This window comes from Galleria mellonella, unplaced genomic scaffold (genome assembly GCF_026898425.1).
Source record: "Galleria mellonella isolate WM207_F2 unplaced genomic scaffold, CSIRO_AGI_GalMel_v1 utg56, whole genome shotgun sequence".
In the NCBI taxonomy this organism is placed as follows: Eukaryota; Metazoa; Arthropoda; class Insecta; order Lepidoptera; family Pyralidae; genus Galleria; species Galleria mellonella.
The window spans coordinates 850,875-869,340 of NW_026442117.1; the positions used below are offsets into that span (position 1 = coordinate 850,875).

General features: G+C 36.3%; 1 protein-coding gene across 1 annotated transcript in view; it reads left to right on the forward strand.

The window, feature by feature from the left end:
• LOC113512576 (apoptosis-resistant E3 ubiquitin protein ligase 1) overlaps positions 1 to 18,466 on the forward strand; it is a 68,562-nt gene that overhangs the window by 16,691 nt on the left and 33,405 nt on the right. The window contains exon 2 of the mRNA XM_052899201.1: positions 9,827 to 9,992. Coding sequence (XP_052755161.1) covers positions 9,827 to 9,992 — 166 coding nt within the window. The remainder of the gene's footprint in view (positions 1 to 9,826; positions 9,993 to 18,466) is intronic.

Genomic DNA, 18,466 nt, shown 5'->3' on the forward strand with positions numbered 1-18,466 from the left:
TATTGTTAGCGTTAGAACTTAGAGCCTCCAGATCCATGTTATAAAAAAAAACCTGTTTATACTCTATGCTCTGTATGTGACATGTCGTGCATTGTATTTTTATAATAAAACTTTATCCAGTTAAATCCTAATATTACACAATACATTTCAAAAATAAAAACAGATATTTTATTATGCAAATTTTTTATATACAATATGTCCTAATTAGGACCCCGTCATAGTTGGTACGGGTCGCTAGTTGTAAGCAAAAGGCAGCCATATTGTGAACTAAATGAGGCGTCATCACTTTACTCTCATTGAATTATGAACTTTTTGCTGCCATAACTTGGATGGAACGATGCCTATTTGCATAATGTAATTCCATAAATTGATGGTCAGTCAAAAACAGTGGAATTACGCCCTGATGGTGTTACGCGCCATTGCCCCGTTTCTCGGCGGAGGAGCGACTTGAGAAAGACTTATTTGCTTAAATAAGTTATAGTCTTCAATGTGATTTACAACGTTTCTGTTTTTATAGACGGCCTTGACCTGAAGGGAGATTAAAATAATACGGTTGCGGGCAATTTTCTGTCGTAAAACGTATAAGAAATGGCTTTAGGCATGTTTTCATTGTGAGCTTTCGTTGGCTTTGTAAATTTTTTTATATTTAACCAGAGGTGTTGAATACTTAGCTTTCTCGTAGCCTTCGAAAATGATCGAAAGTCATTATTTGAGTGATGTAAAGCTAGAATGCCCATCTTCTTTTTTTTGTGGTCTTGACACCTCTATAAAAGTTTCTTCAAGTATTTTCTAGATTCACACATATCACAATAGATGGAGTCAACTCTAGGTTTACCATACTCACACCAAATATGAAATTTCTGCTTGACATTTCTGTTGGCCTCATTTTTTTTTATCATTTTTAATTGATGATAATGGAATGGTTATCCCACCTGCGCTGAGGGTATACACTGGCGAGGTACCAGTGAGGGGTAATAGGTGAGAATGAAAAGGTAGGTCAGTTAGCCCACCGTGATGAATACACCAGGAATTCACGTGGAGGTCGACTTTATGGGGCATATTGCTATTAATGGGACTGATAGTCCGCATTACTAACAATCCCTTCCCCCCCCCCCTGTGGGCATTATTAACATGTGTATTCCAACCAATATTATAATTTTTCTGTTACTATTTGTAAAGGCTATTTACGTTTGTTCTGTCCAGGGTGGAATACATAGTAGCAGTGAAATTACAGGATGTAGAAGCATTCTATACCTCAGGAATACCAATACATCAGTAATGTGAGCATTCTGTGTAAACATTTGTAACATCGTGTAATATAGCCATTATTTTATATAAACATACATTTATTTAAACATATATTTATATAAATATACATTTATTTAAACATATATTTATATGAACATATATTTATACAAAATTATGGCTAATGGCTGTCACGCGATTAAGCCATCAATTTTTTAAAAGCGATTTTGTTAAGTTAAATAAAACTATTTATCGTGGGTACCTATCTGTAAGTAAACAGTATGATAATTAACGTAACTTATAATTAGTGATAGTATTCATTAGTATGGTCTCAGGAAAAAAATCCTTGAAAATAATTTTTATATTATCATAAATTAAAAAATTTTCGAAAAAAAAAGAACAGCCTGTATCTGTACCAACGGCAGTACACAGTACAGGGTATGTACGTACCTATTTTTATATTATTTAAAAAAAGAAATAAATACTAACACTATTGATTGATTGATGGGACAGCAGCGTCCCTCTTAAACAGCTCTTAAGCCTGGCTGCGGTTGCTAACCCGCCTGCCAAGCGTGGCAACTACTGGCAGAACCCCCCAAGCCTCCCCGGCTTATGTCCAGCAGTGGACAGTTAAAGGCTGATATGATGATAATGATGATGACTAACTCTAATTTTAAGGAATGGATTACGATTTTTTTTTATTTATTTCAAGTAAACAGTTACATTAGTGTCGCGAAACATGCATTGCAGTTTGTCTGCAGCTTTGCGCTCTTGTACATACAGCTTTATAAACATGTTGTAAACATTAAATTATATTATAAACATATACAAAAAATATATATGTATATATATATATACTGTATATACACAATTAATAAATTTGTTTTACAAAAAAACCGACTTCAGTAGTGCAAAACCATTTAGATTTAAAAATTTAACTACCGAACGATTTTGATAAAATTTCTATGGGTCTGAATTATAAGAATAGTTTCAGATAAAAAAAATCCAAATCGGTTTACAGCTGATTAAGTTATGAAGTAACAAATACAGAAAAAAATACGATTGAATTGAAAACCTCCTTTTTTAAAGTCGGTTGAAAGGCAAAGTACTTTTTATTGATTCATGCAAACAAACTACAGAGAGCTCGAAACCTACAATCTTGAAATTTACACAGAGGTTTCTAGTGTAATATATGTACCTAATAAGAAAAAGCATTTTGACATTCCCACGGGAACGCGGGAAAGCAGAGTACCGTGGGTGGAATACCTTCTAATTAAATATTTAATAAAGATGACCCACATGGAACATTTTTTTAGAACCATGTTCATTTTTAAGCGCTCTGCAAAACAGCTCTCGAATTACTTTGTGTTCGCTTCTTGCCAATTTTAAAATGATTTAGATATTTTTTTACAATTTATATTGTGAAATAGTTATTTTTAAACACCGAAGCAAAAGAGGGCTATTTTAAGTTTGACTTGTCTGTGTGTCAGTTTGCAGCATTGTAGTTTCTAAAATATGAACCGATTATGATGCGGTTTTTTTGTTTGAAAGCTGACGTGATTGAAAGGATGTTGGGCTCTTTTTATTTTTAATAAATTTATTTTGTGAAAGTAATTATTACTTATATTTTTTTTATACAAATAATAGTTCTTGCGTATATATATATATATATATATATATATATAGTATAGTAAAGCTACAGTAAGATATATTAATTTCATTAAACTTGTCGCTCAGTAAAACACGACTCAGACAGTACCTACATAGTCTCGAATCGCACGTTTCTGCAGAATAACAAATATTCAGAATACCAGCTGCCGTTCCCCATAATAATCTCCCATAAGACAAGAGACTGTGAAAATAACTGAAATATGTTAATTTTGCAGTATCAGCATTATTATACTGTGTGACCTTGCGTACTGGAAAATCCGCACAACTCGTCTCTGACACAAGGCTTTGTATATTAGCTTCCCATTGATTTTTTTTGTCAGGACTGATCTTGAGAAAAATAGCAGAAATAAAAAATAGAAGTTTTTTTTATACAACTTAGAATGGCAAACAAGCTGACGGCCCACGGCCCACGGACTAGTAACCGTTGCCTATAGACATGAGCAGTACCATGGATATAACAGAGTATACTGTTTCGCCCATGATACCCCTCATGCGTTGCCACTCCTGAGGACTTAGGTGTTATTCCTCTGTACCCAGTAAATTCACGCCATATCCCACTCTTCAAACCGAAACACAGCCATGCAAACACATCTGCTTCATGGTTGAAACACGAAGGGGTAGAGGTACCCAAGCAATCGACTTTTGTACAGTCTCCCTCTGGTAAACAGTAAAGTATAAACAATAGTATCTAGTAATAATAGTAATCGACAAAGTCAAGTGTAACTTTATTTATTTTAATATTAAAATAACGTTTTGGAATACTTACAAAGTGAAAAGTTTAAGATACATTTTCTTTTCTTAGCATTTAACTATAGAAAGTATTTATTATTATTTCAGCCGTCAACTGTCCACTGCTGGACATAAGCCTTCCCCATAAGGGGAGTTTTGCCAGTAGTTGCCACGCTTGGCACACGAGTTGGCAACTGCTTTTAAGCTTTGGTGATGTTTAAAGAGGAACGTTTCTGCCTATCCCTCGAGGATTAAGTTCCTTTAGTTGCCACTTACGATACTTATGTCCATGGTACTGCTCATGTCTATAGGCGACGGTTACACTTTCCATCAGGTAGGCCGTCAGCTTGTTTGCCATTCTAAGTTGTATTAAAAAAAAAACTTACGGTAAAGGAAGGGGTGGCCTATTCTATGCTGGGACTGCACGGACTATCTTTAATTATATTTAGACATAAATAGATAAAGCTACTTACATTTTTATTAAATTCTGTTGAAACAGGCTATGGGTATTTTTTCCAGTTAATTTAAATTTACATTTTCACCAATGTTGTGTGTCGACTGTCACCCCACACGCGTTTCTTAGGGACTACTCACACTTGTTCAGCTCTATTCAGCTTTTGTTCATAGAAAACAACGATTTTGTATGGAGACGTGTACGCATCCATTCAGCTTTCCGCGTCTATTCTACTTTCACGCAACTCAGTATAAAAAGAGGATAAATGTGTATTTATCATGCGAATGCTATAGAGAGCGTTCAGCGCTGTTCCACCACGTTCAGCGCTGTTCCACCGCGTTCAGCGCTGTTCCGCCGCATTCACCTTCAGACGCGGCAAAACAGCTCTTTACAGGGTGTTTCGCGACTCTTTGTCGACAAGTTGCGACCTGTATTGTTTCTGCATTGATTTGATTTATTATTGCGTAATCATTATGTACGCAAGGATTGAAGAGTGCAGACGTATTTTATAGTAATTATAATTATTGTATTTTTACGAAATGCAGCATATTTAACGCCGTACGCAGTAGATAAGCGTTTCAGCGGAGATAGCGCGCTATGACGGCTTTTCTCATTCTTACGACACCGTACGCGGCTGATTGAAGCAGAGCTGTATAAGTGTGACCAAGATCGTTCAGTGAAACGCGAATGTAGCTGAATAAGTGTGAGTAGTCCCTTAGTCTTATAGGCGGAGCGAATGGTTGCCCGAAACGAGAACAATTTTAACAAAAATGTGAGGTATTGTGAATATGAAAAATTTTAACATAAACACATATTTTTACATATGGATGCCGTATTTTCCTAATGATAGCGTAACGCTGGTAATGATTTTCGTGATGATGGCACGCCTGATAATGATGTAAAGGGGGAGAAGGGGTTGTTAGTAATGGGGATTAGTAGTCCCATTGCTAGCAATATAGGGTATATTATATTCAGGTCGACCTCCTCGTGGTTCCCCCTGGAAACTATCGTGATTGATTTATTGTTAGATTCGTCACGGTGGGTTAACTAACCTGTTTCATCCTCACCTATCATCCCTCACTGGTGCCCTGTTAGTGTATACCGATAGCGCAGGCGGGGTTACCATTCCATTATCGTCCATTAGAGAAAATGATGTATGAAGAATTTTTAAGCGACCAGTATCTTTTTTGTGTTCATTTCTTGCCAATTTGAAAGTGACTTAGATATTTTTTTTTACAATTTATGTTGTGAAATAGTTATTTTTAAACTCGGAAGCAAAAAGAGGGGTGTTTTAAGTTTGACTCATCTGTGTGTCAGTCTGTAACAACGTAGCTCTTAAACGAATGAACCGATTATGATGCGTTATTTTTTTTTTGTTTGAAAGCTGACGTGATTTAAATGGTTCTTAACTACAATTTATGCATCTATTTTATAGGTATGTAATCAGACTTTTTTGAAATTTTTGTTAAGTTTATTTTGTAACAGTAAATACAGGGTGGCCCAAAAGTCCTTAGAAAAGTAAAATTTGAATTAAACGAAAACGGCGCGCGTGAGCGGTGCAGGGGAAGCGGGGGCAGTAACTTCGGTTTCTGGGAATTTAATCGCGATGGAGCGTTTCACTGAAGCGGACCGTGCGTTTTGTGTGCGCGAGTTTTATCAAAACAACAATTCGGCAACCGTTGCGAGGCGTAAATTTCGAGAACACAAAGGTTTACACAACTTTGATGACACCCCAGCTCTCCAAACGATTAAGAATTGGGTTGCTAAGTTCGAGGAGACCGGTTCGACGTTAGATAAACCGCGGTTGGGTCGCCCAAGGACATCACGTACGGAACAAAACATCGACACAGTGGCACAATCTATTCGTGAAAATCCTACACAGTCAACTCGTAAGCGTTCCAGTGCATTAAACGTATCCAGGATATCGTTACAACGGATTTTGAAGAAAGATTTACTTATGCACCCTTATAAAATTCAGTTGGTGCAAGAATTAAAAGAAAGTGATGCTATTCAGAGAGTGAATTATGCTAATGAAATGTTTAATCAGTTTACTTCGTTCAATAACATAATGTTCTCTGATGAGGCACACTTCCACATTAACGGACATGTTAGTAAACAAAATTGCCGCTATTGGAGCCCGATTAATCCAAAACTTAAGGACCAGAAGCCCTTACATAGCCCTAAAGTTACAGTTTGGGCCGCTATGTCAGCCCATGGCATCATAGGGCCTTACTTTTTTGAGGACGGCAGAGGGCGTGCTGTTACTGTTACTTCGGAGCGATATGTGGCCATGATCGAGGAGTTTTTCACACAAAAATTGCAAAACTTTCCAGGCTTTAATGCCCGAACATGGTTTCAACAGGATGGAGCAACTTCCCACACCTCCAATACTGCTATGCCCGTTATCCGTCAACTTTTTCCAAACAAAGTTATCTCTAAGAGAGGAGACATTTCCTGGCCACCACGTAGCCCGGATCTGACTCCAATGGTTTTTTTTTTGTGGGGCTACCTTAAGGCTAAAGTGTACGACTCTAACCCGCGGTCAATTAATGACCTAAAAGAAAACATCCGCAGAGAAATGGCAAGCATTTCAGCAGTGACGTGCCGCGCAGTCATCGACAATTTCAGAAGGCGTTTTGCAAGAGTGCCGTGACTGTAACGGATTACATTTGGACGACGTTATTTACAAAAAATAATTCTCGTTTTTCTAGCTATATTTACAAATAAAAATATTATTCATAATGTAATTAGTTTTATTTTAATTAATTTTTTTCATTACTAAGGACTTATGGGCCACCCTGTATTACTTATATATTGCTCTATGAGACATTTCCTTGTTAATTGATGTATTTTTACGTTTTGAATTAATAATGGTCAACATATAAAAAAAATACTGACGAATTTGGAATCTAATCCTCTTTGACGTCACAAATACTAGTAGCTTATCGTAGGTCATGACTTATAGTGTATATATTATACTTAGACGATAGTTGGGGTCAAGGTAACAGAATGCCTAATAGTGCTTCACTTCGTTTCTAAGCAACAGACTTACAACAAACCGTTTTGTAGCATTTTAATTACGAGTACCGTTATTGTCGGCACGTCGTTGTTGATACTGAATAAACTACGAAATATAATTATTTCACTACCTTCTTGGCTAACTTATGCTTCATTTTATTGAAGATATATATATATATATATATATATATATATATATATATATATATATATATATATATATATATATATATATATATACACATACATTCATCAGACTGTACAAAAGTCGATTGCTTGGGCACCTCTGTCCCATTCGAGTTTCTTCCGTGAAGACACAACACTACTACTGGTATTTGCATGGCTGTATTTCGGTTTGAAGGGTGGGATCACCATTTCTCAATCCTGAGGAATGGTAACGCATGGGGGGTATCATGGGCGAAACAATATACTCTGTTATGTCCATGGTACTGCTCATGTCTATAGGCGACGGTTACCGTTTTCCATCAGGTGGGCCATCAGCTTGTCTGCCATTCTAAGTTGTATAAAAAAAAAATTCATATTAGAACACTTCAAGTTTATTTATTTATTTATTTATTCTTTATTGCACAATAAAATTTTGTACAAATGGCAAGCTTAATGCCACATGGCATTCTCTACCAGCTAACCATTGGGTAAAAACAGAAAGCGTATGAAGGGCAGATGTGGTGAAAAATATGTGACAATTATAGTAACACATTAAGGCAATACACAATATAAATATAATATACACATAAGAAATGTACATATAATACATAAACATTACTTTTAATATATATGGATAAACTAATACATAAGAAATATATACATATATATATATATATATATATATATATATATATATATATATAATATACATAATTTAAAACAACGATAAACATTATGAGATATAATAACTATTGAGTAACCTGTAAGTTCTGATCTGCCTGATGATAACCGGTCACCAGTATTATATTATCTGTGCCATAGCACAGAAATGATAGATAGATTACTAGATAAACGCTTTAAAAGAAAAGCTTGGAACACTAGAGGTACCTCTCCAACGTTGCAGACTTCTACAATATTAGGATATTTTTTTTATGGATGATAATGGAATGATAACCCCGCCTGCGCTATCGGGATACGCTGGCGGAGCACCAGTGAAGAATGATAGGTGAGGATGGAGCAGGTTAGTTGGCCCATTGTGACGAATTCAACAACAATTGTTCACGATGGTTTCCAGGGGGAACCATGTGGAGGTCGACCTTATAGGGCATATTGCTAACAATGGGGCTGTCAAACTCCATTGCTAACAATCCCTTTTCCCCCAATATAAGGATATTGAGTTACAGTACCTAGTAATTTTGCTGCAACTTTCAAATCCTAACAGGGCAGTAAGGTTTTTTAAATAGATGAAAATGGAATGGTAACTCTATTCGCTCTGTTGCTGTCTTGGCGGAGTACAACTGAAGGATAATAGAAACAGAGATATTTTTTTAAATTTTTTGTATACCACCGAGTTGGCAAACAAGCCTACGGCCCACCTGATGGTAAGCGGTTACCGTTGCCTATGAATGCCTGCAATACTAGAGGTATTACACGCGCGTTGCCGACCCTGAAGAAGCCTCTTTACCTCCCTTTGAAGAACCCCATGCTGTAGTCTCTTGGGAAAACCTCGGCAGGGAGCTCATTCCATAACCTGAGTGTTCGTGGGAGAAAACAGAGCAGTCGGCACATTGTGTCGAATTGGCATGGAATTAATCACGAGGGTTCCCCATGGCAGACCGCGTGGTTGTCGATCTAACTCTGTAATTATTAATAGCAACGGGAGAGATAGGTACCTAACTTGTAGTATCCCTTCGTGAAGAAAGATTGCATAACCTTTTTTATTTGTATATTCTTTATATATATATATATATATATATGTGTGTGTGTGTGTGTACTTTGGTTGTTATAATTCTTAATATATGTTTTTTTTAACGTCTGTGTGGGTGTTGTCGCATATATCTGTAGAATAAAGTTTCTTTCTTTCTTTCTTTCATAATTATAGTTATAATTAGATGAATTTATATAAAATCAACATTCTATATGTAGCACTAAAATTTCACTGAGCTAATATTATACTATGTAATGAGGGTTGAGCGCTGTTGTCTGAGATACAGGTTTTATAACCTAGTTCAGACACAGGTGTTTAAACTGATCCAAATGTACAAATGAATTCGTACCTACTTCTACTGTAATTCCAGTTTTTTTTTCTTTTTTTACAACACAAGGGGCAAACGAGCATGCGGCGGCTCACCTGATGGTAAGTGACTACCGCCGCCCATGATCACCCACAACACCAGCGGCATTACAGGTGTGCTGCCGGCCTTTAAAAAGGAATATACTCTTTTCTTGAAGGTTATGTTGTCGTATCGGTTCGGAAATACTGCTGCTGGAAGTTGTTTCCAAAGAATGGTTGTGCGTGGAAGAAAGTGCCTTGAAAAACGCACGGTGGAGGACCCCCACTCGTCCAGATGATTGGGATGAAAATTTAGTTTGTGGCGGGTTGTACGGTGGTGAAAATCAGCAGTAGGTATCAATCCGAACAATTCCTCAGTCACAAGTCAGTTTGTTACAATCATGGTTATGCAATAAAGTTACCATTATTAAATTTCTCTCTGGTAAATTATAAAGCTATTGTGTTGCCAATGAATATTTGTAATTTTCAAGGTATCTCCACTCTGTCGGGATGTGGTTCGCCGGACCACCTGGACCGGTTGCCGGAGCTCCCGGCGGCGGACGAGAAGCGCCTGCGCCGCGCCGCCCATGTCCTGCAACAACGACTCGTGCTGCGCCAGTGGTTGTCGACGCACCGATTGCAGCATGCTTATTCCAAGTATGTAACCAGTATTAAGAGATTACTTTTTTCGTCTCACCTTTAAGAAGTCTCAGATATGAACATACAAATATAAGTTTATGCATATCATAGGATATAGATACCTTTTTTAATTAACCTGAGGACTCAGGTGTTATTCCTCTGTACCCTGTAAATTATTTATTATTGGTTTATAAACGTTGTGTGATTTGTCCATGCAGACAGGTGATTTTTTTTTATAGATGATAATGGAATGGTAACCTCACCCGCGCTATCGCTATAAACCGGCGGGGCACCAGTGAAGGATGGTAGGTGAGGATGAAGCAGGTCAGTTAGCCCATCGTGATGAATTCAACAAGAATTGTTCACGATGGTTTCCAGGGGGAACCACGTGGAGGTCGACCTAATAAGGAATATTGCTAGCGATGGGGCTATCAAAGTCCATTGCAGACAGGTTATAGGAACTGTTTTTTTTTTTACGGGAAATAACAGAATGTGCCTTGTTGTTCTGGGTTTAAGCTTTAGAATAGATTAAGCCATTGCAATCAATTAATCTCAGGTTTTCGTGTGTCAAACCTATATTATAGAAATAACATAATAACACAAACACAAATAATAACAGTCTGATATCCGGTCATAATGAGATTACGAGCGGATAGTCGCAGGTAATCCAAGGCTTCGGGTGACTCAAGATCCCTGCTTTGAGGGTGTTTGTTGGTTTCTCTGTTTAATTTATTTCTTTTAATTTGTTTTTATTATATGTAGTGCTAGCTACCCATCCTGGCTTCGCACGGTTTCAGTTAGTATTTTTCTGTACTATTTTACAACCATTTTCTTCTATACATATTTTGTTCTGACAATTGCAAACACAACAACAACAAAAAAGAGAATTTGTCAAATAGATCCAGCCGTTCTGAAGTAATGCGCTTACATATATTCGGAAATGGATTTTTATTTATATAGATTACACTATGGTCTTGGACGGAAAAAATTTAGACTGATTGTTTCATTAGAAATATTTTGTTTGGATCCGCTACCATTAGTATGTGTGTGGTTGCCACTATTCTACTCTCCCAAGTTGTAGAACCTGGGGGGAAAGGAATTGTTAGTAAAGGTGTTTAATAAACCCATTGCTAGCAATACACCCATGACCAGGTCAGGATCAGGTCGACCTTCACGCGGTTTCACTGGAAACCGTTATGGTTAATTCTAGTGGAATTCGTCAAGATGGGCTAACTGATCTGCCTTTTCATCTTCACCTGTCATCTCTCACTGGTGCCCCGCCAGCGTATCTCGATAGCGCAAGCGGGGTTAGCATTCCATTATCACCCATTAGAAAAAAGTTGTACAACCTATATCTATATTAGCACTCAAACTCCGACTATGATTTCGTCCACGCACGTTTTGCGATACTTTTTTCACCTTTCACGAGACATCTTCAGGTAAATTATCAGATTGCTGCTCGGAACCTGATATTGACTGTTCAGCACTCAAACTGCGAAGATCCAACCCGAACGGTGAACCCAAAACCAAAAATATAACATATGTACAAAACGTCTTAAAGCTTATTTCTAACAAAGAATGTGTTATTTAAATAGAAGACCTTTGACCTTAGCTACACTAGTAGGTACAAGGACTTTTGTAGCGGTCGTTTTTGGAGGGCCCCATAAAGGTACTTATAAGCTATGGATTATAACTCGGTTCGTTAACCATGTCTACTTTTTTCCTATTAATTATATATGTTTACAATAATAATAGACTTAAATATGATTGATAATTATTTAAATAACTTTTGTGCTATTCGTTGGCCTGTATTGATATAAATTCTAAATTGTAAAATCAACTTTTGATAAAAAAACAACAGCTGATGAGTGTCTTGCCCGTTCTTTTTGGCTGAAATTGCATTTCGAATAAGCGGTAGAATCATAGGAGACTTACCAGAGGGAGACTTTGTACAAAAGTCGATTGCTTGGGTACCTCTGTCCCATTCGTGTTTCAACCGTGAAACAATTGTGTTCTCATGGCTGTGTTTCGGTTTGAAGGGTGGGATATGGCGTGAATTTACTGGGTACAGAGGAGTAACACCTGAGTCCTTAGGAATGGCAACACATGGGGGGTATCATGGGCGAAACAGTATACTCTGTTATGTCCATTGTACTGCTCATGTCTATAGGCGACGGTTACCACTTTCCATCTGGTGGGCCGTCAGCTTGTTTGCCATTCTAAGTTGTATAAAAAAATGACTGTTAAAAAATGCTTGTAATTAAGTATACTTTAGTAAGAATAAGCACTCTTATTCTTAAAATAAATAAATTCTTATATTTAATTATTAAAGTTAACTAAATAATAATAAATAAATAGGTCAAGTTAAGAGGGATCACTTCTTCCAACATACGTAGTTTAACATTTATAAGGATCTTCTTTTCCTTTTGAGAATTTCTATTTCAAAAGGCCGGCAACACATCTGCAATGCTGTTGGTGTTGCGGGTGATCATGGGCGGCGGCAGTCACTTACCATCAGGTGAGCCGCATGCTCGGTTGCTCCTGTATTATAAAAAAAAAAAATATTGATTAAATTTAAATTACCTATAACTATAACGCAGCAAGAACTACTGGCTCTAGAAGCTTAAAAGTCTCAGATATGCCTCAACTATATATAACCTAAGTATCTATTTAAGATAAGTTTTTAGTAGTATCCTTCAGAACCAGACATATTAAGTTTTACGCGAGCGAAGGATCAGAGTTTGCTCTACTAGTATTTTGGTAAAACGTTAGAAAATTGTTCTATTGTTGTCGTATTTTCGATAGTCCAAGATCATAATTTAGAAAACCTCAGTCTGCCAACGGACTCAGTCTTCTCATAAAATATTATTGCGTTAGCCCTTCGTCATGAGACGGAGATCGCAACCCCAATAAGGATCACACATAAAAAATGCAACACTCAAATACAATCGTGTTCGGGACTGAATTTAACGAGCTCGGCAGCGTTTTCATATTCATTGCTTTGTGCCCTTTAAAGGGGAGGGCCGACTGATGGGAACGCTAACGGCGCATCAACGGAATATTTGGCTCGTAGTTTTTTGCAACATTCTGATTGTTTCTTTTTTTTTATACAACTTAGAATGGCAAACAAGCTGACGGTCCACCTGATGGAAAGTGGTAACCGTCGCCTATAAACATGAGCAGTACCGTGGACATAACAGAGTATACTGTTTCGCCCATGATACCCCCCATGCGTTGCCATTCCAGAGGACTCGGGTGTTATTCCTCTGTGCCCTGTAAATTCACGCCATATCACCCGCCCTTCAAACCGAAACACAGCCATGTAAACACAATTGCTTTACGGTTGAAACACGAATGGGACAAAGGTATCCAAGCAAACGACTTTTGAACAAAGTTTCCCTCTGTTTCGTTTGGATGTTTACGGAGCAACGATAGCCTTGGCCTAAAGGTGAAATAAGAATAATGGAATAAAAATGTAGATGAATGTAAAAGAAGATGACCAAGAAAAAGTTGAAAGCTGTGTAAAACATGATATAGGTAATAAAGGCTAACCGTGATAAGTGGTAAAGCTGGCTTGTCAAAACTATATCATGGTGTCAGGTATTGTAGGTCATGTGTAACTGATAGACGGTTTTATAATGCTTTTATATATATATATATATATATATATATATATATATATATATATATATATATATATATATATATATATAATATATATAGTGAGAAAAATAATGAAGCCAACGAAATGGAAAGCAAAGATATAGAATTGAACTTTCAATCCTTTATATTCGCTTCCGTAATTTAATATGAACATAACATATTTGTTTATATTTTATCGTAGCGAGGAATAAATTTGCATTTATCGAGCTTCCTTTTTATAAGAATATATAGAAACGATGACTTACTATCAAGGAGAAAGTAAATTAAAATGATTGATATTTGTCTCTCCATATCTGATAGCAAAAATGATGTTTTTTTTTCGCCTTTCTGGCCTTTTCTTATAAGGAAAATGAATCAGCATTTGCAATTACTTCAGATACGACAACTTTTACAATATGCACCCTTGGGTGTCTCTTAAATTAGTCTTGCAAGATTGCATGGCGTTAGTCAGGTCACATTTTATTGTCAGTTGTAAAGCTCAACATTGGAATCTTCGGCTCCACGATCCAGTCTATATTAAGTTGGGATTCAAGCGCTTTATTTTATGTATGAGGATGCTTTTACTATCTCGTGAAACTGATTATTTTTACAACCGTCTACGTTAGTGGAATTTTTCTGTTGACTTTTATACGTTTTTTTTTAAATCAAACATGGTTTTGCGTTTGATTTTTCTTCATTACGGCAATTTTGATTTATCTCGAAGAAGGTTGTCAAAATAATGCTCACATTTCCAAGCATGTTTGAGGAAAGTTTATTCTTGCACTTTATATCTTATTATTGTTATCTGTGTACACTACTTGGTTGCCTTGTATTTGTGTAGTCCATGGAGATGTGGCACTAGTGACTTGTAACACAGGTTCTTCTAAACCTACCGCAAGCACCAGTCTCTCACAAAATTGGTCTTCATATCAAATTGTACCTCAAATTGTCACTGTATACTACCTTTTGTGAAGAGAAAATAAACCATTCATTCATTCATTCATTTTGTTTCACATACACACACACTTTATTATTTGGGACTGCATACTCTCTGCCTGTTCCGTAAGGAATCTATATTATATACGCACTTTCGCTTTATTTTTTTTTTATTGAGAATTGATATAACGTTTTCTTCGATTCTTGTAATTTCTGTCCTAAACTTGGTATTTTTTAAAAAAAGGGTATATCCTGTTAAATGAAACCCATAAAATCATTCTGCCGTCTTACTTTAGAATCTCGATGCATTACTGAAAGCAATTAACCTGTAAATGCTATACAGAAATCTCTTATGATCCCATTAGAAACAATTAAAGTAATAAAATTGCTGTGTAGAATAGGAATTTTATTAATCTTCTGTTTATGCTTATAACAGAATTATAATACATACGTGTAATAGAACAGTTTTTATATAAAATTTATGTAGAAACAAGTTTTTTATCTGGATCTAGATGATATTTAGGCTCCATGATTGATTCGTGGTCACCTTAGACTTCTATTAGTCTTTTCGATAATGTAGGCAGAGTTACCATGTTCATTCCATAAAGAAACCTCTATTCCCTGCCTTTGTTGATCTGTGAGCTTCTGTTATTTTATTCGGTACAAAGTTACTGTCTTGACCTATCTGGTTCTATTTTAATTCTGGTTTTGTGTTTTTAGTTTAACTTCACCTTAAACTAATTGAAAGTCGATCATTGGTATTGGTATTGGTATTGGTATTTATATTGGTATTAGCTTATCTATACTTATAATAAATCTGTAGAGAGGTCAATTCTGTACATGAAATATATTTCCAAAATAACTATTAGAGGGCGATTAATGATCGATACTAATGCCAAAAATGCAATCAGTAAATTTTTTGTCTGTCTATTTGTATATTCGTTATAGAAACAAAAACTACTAGACGGATTTTAACGAAACTTCGTACAATTATTCTTCATACTGTTGGGCAGGTTATAGTATACTTTACACCACGCTGCGATCAATAAGAGCAGAGCATTGAAGGGAAATGTTAGGAAAAGGGGAGAAGTTACTCCATTTTTGAGCTTCCGTCGCGTGTGCAGCCTTAATGGCAACCTTTTAAAATGTAAAAATGTCCACCTGTGCAAAGACAGTACGGGCCGCTAGTACTGCATAAAAATGTAAGTGGCGAATGTCGATTTAGATAAAACCATTTTTCGGTACCAAAAAGTTATCAGATCATTTTTTAAGAGCAAAGCAGAAAACTGAGTCACAACCAATGCACACATAGTTCCACTCTTTTTGCTCATATTTGTTCCTTTTCTATGTATATTTTTTAATTCTTGTGTGTGTTTACAGTTACAAATAAGTAATTTATCTTTCTGGGCTCAATGTCTTTCATACTAACACCTATATTGGAAGCAGTGTATTCTATTATTTCTGCAGGCGCATATAAAACTTCACACCGACTAGTGCTCGATAGAAGAGGCCTCATGTCAATGCAACTCACCTGCATATTGTTGCAAGTAGGTCAACGGGACTGGGTTATAGTTACGTAGTGACTGTTATATCGTCTGTTATGTCATCAGTGGTTACGGTATCCGATCGAGGTAAAGCGTTTGGTATTTTATTTCCCTAGTAAGCAATTTTGATCGTGACAATATTATTATGATTTACTATTTTGTCCCCCAAAAAGAATCGATCTGGCCCCTTAAAAAGACACATGTGTACTTTCAGACATGGTTGTAACCACAGCTGAAAGCTATGCCCTTGTTCCTGGCGTGGGTACTAGATATTTTTGGGTTGGGCGCGGCCCATCCGAATCTCCCTTAAATACGTCTATAACCATACGGTTTATAAACTCAAATTTTTTTTATAACCTATAAATACCCAATCATTCAATATTAAGTGTGAACAGAGAGTGAAGGTTAAGTCAATTTATTTTTCTTCACTATGTAGTGATATAGTATAAAGTAAAGTCGCTGTAGCTGTCTGTCCGTCCCTATGTATGCTATCTTTAAAATTACGAAATGGATTTTGAAGCGATTTTTTTAATAGATAGAGTGATTCAAGAGGAAGGTTTATATGTATAATATAATAGAGAAGCTGCAAAGCCGGAGCGGGTCGCTAGTAACCAATAAATCAGATTTTTTTATTATTTCATACATAATTTTCATGAACGGAGTAGAAAGCCATAATTTTCTTTAGATTTGAAAGAAAATGTAATATCTCTGAGTGTTATCTGATCGTTGTTGCCAGGGACGCGCCCGCCGACTCGTGGACTATCGGTTTTTTGGGTGTCCCAAGTGAAATGTATATCTATGTCGAATCAGATTCATAATACCTTTAAAATATTTCATGGATTCATCGGTTGTAGGTAATAGAAATCTTTCAAATGATGAGTGCGATGAAAAGATCTCTTACTTTTTTTTATACAACTTAAAATGGCAAACAAGCTGACAGCCCACCTGATGGAAAGTGGTAACCGTCACCTATAGACATGAACAGTACCATGGACATAACAGAGTATACTGTTTCGCACATGCGTTGCCATTCCTGAGGACTCGGATGTTATTCCTCTGTACCCTGTAAATTCACGCCATATCCCACCCTTCAAACCGAAACACAGCCATGCAAACACAACTGCTTCACGGTAGAAACACGAATGGGACAGAGGTATCCAAGCAATCGACTTTTGTACAAAGTCTCCCTCTCTTACTTATGTAAGTGTGGAATCAATATCTAGAGGAATTCCAAAACCAATAATAACTCGGTTTGGCAATTTGAGAAGTTCATAAATATTACGTTAAAGTTGTGTACAATCTATACAAGTACTATATAGTAAAAATTGAAAATTTTGCGGAATATTATAACACAAAAATGGAGGGTATTGTGAAATATCATTATTAGCAGTGTTTTATATGTAAAATTTTATCTTTGTACCAGATCGTTAATTAGGCCCGTAGGGTTCGATGCTCAGTCAAGCTAATTTAGGGATAAAACTTTTCCTAATTAGTTAGTTTTGGGTCGTATCTCCAATATTTTATCCCCGATTTACATATCATTTGCCGTGTAGTCTCGGCATAGACAGGGCCACCCCTTCCTTTTTTTTTTTATTTTATTTTATACAAATATCCACAGCGCTTAAAAAATAACTTCTCTTATGAATACAGCCAATAACGGATTTTATTTATACAAACAAAAATTTTGATTTCAAAGCGAGGTAGGCGAGTTAGAGTGGGTGTATGCAAGTAATATAAGCACATGTATGAAAGAAACCATATATAATAGTGAGTGTCCATAAAGTTAAGTTAATTGATATATAAAATAATTAAAATCCCTGTTGCTAAAGTTGTTTTCCGTTAGTGTCGTAAGAGGCGACTATAGGAACTTAATGGTTGAGGATAGCAGGGTCCCTCACAAAACATTACCAAAGCCAAGCTGAGGTGGTCAATCCGCCTGCCAAGCGTGGCAACTACTGAGAAGAGGTAGGAGGAGGGGGAGGGGGAGGCCTATTCAACAGTGTACAGTAAACGGCTGCTATCATCATCATAGTATCCTATAATTCTATCTGTCCTCCTTTAACCAAAGTTTGTCTCTAAGACATTGCCTTAGCGATAAGCCCGCCTTTTGTACCTTTATATGTATATTTTAATCTGTACTCCATGCTACTGTATTTCAGTTGAATTATTTATTTGTCATTATTTATTTTTATGATTTTGGTGCAATAAAGAGTTAAATAAATTAATTAATATAAAAATATTATATAAATAATATATAAGTACCTACTGGAAGTATACAGTTTATGATTTTGTTCGATACGTCGGCACGGTTATCCCTAAACTTAATCCCTGTTTAAAATCTTGATAACAGTTTATGGTAAATGGCTGTTA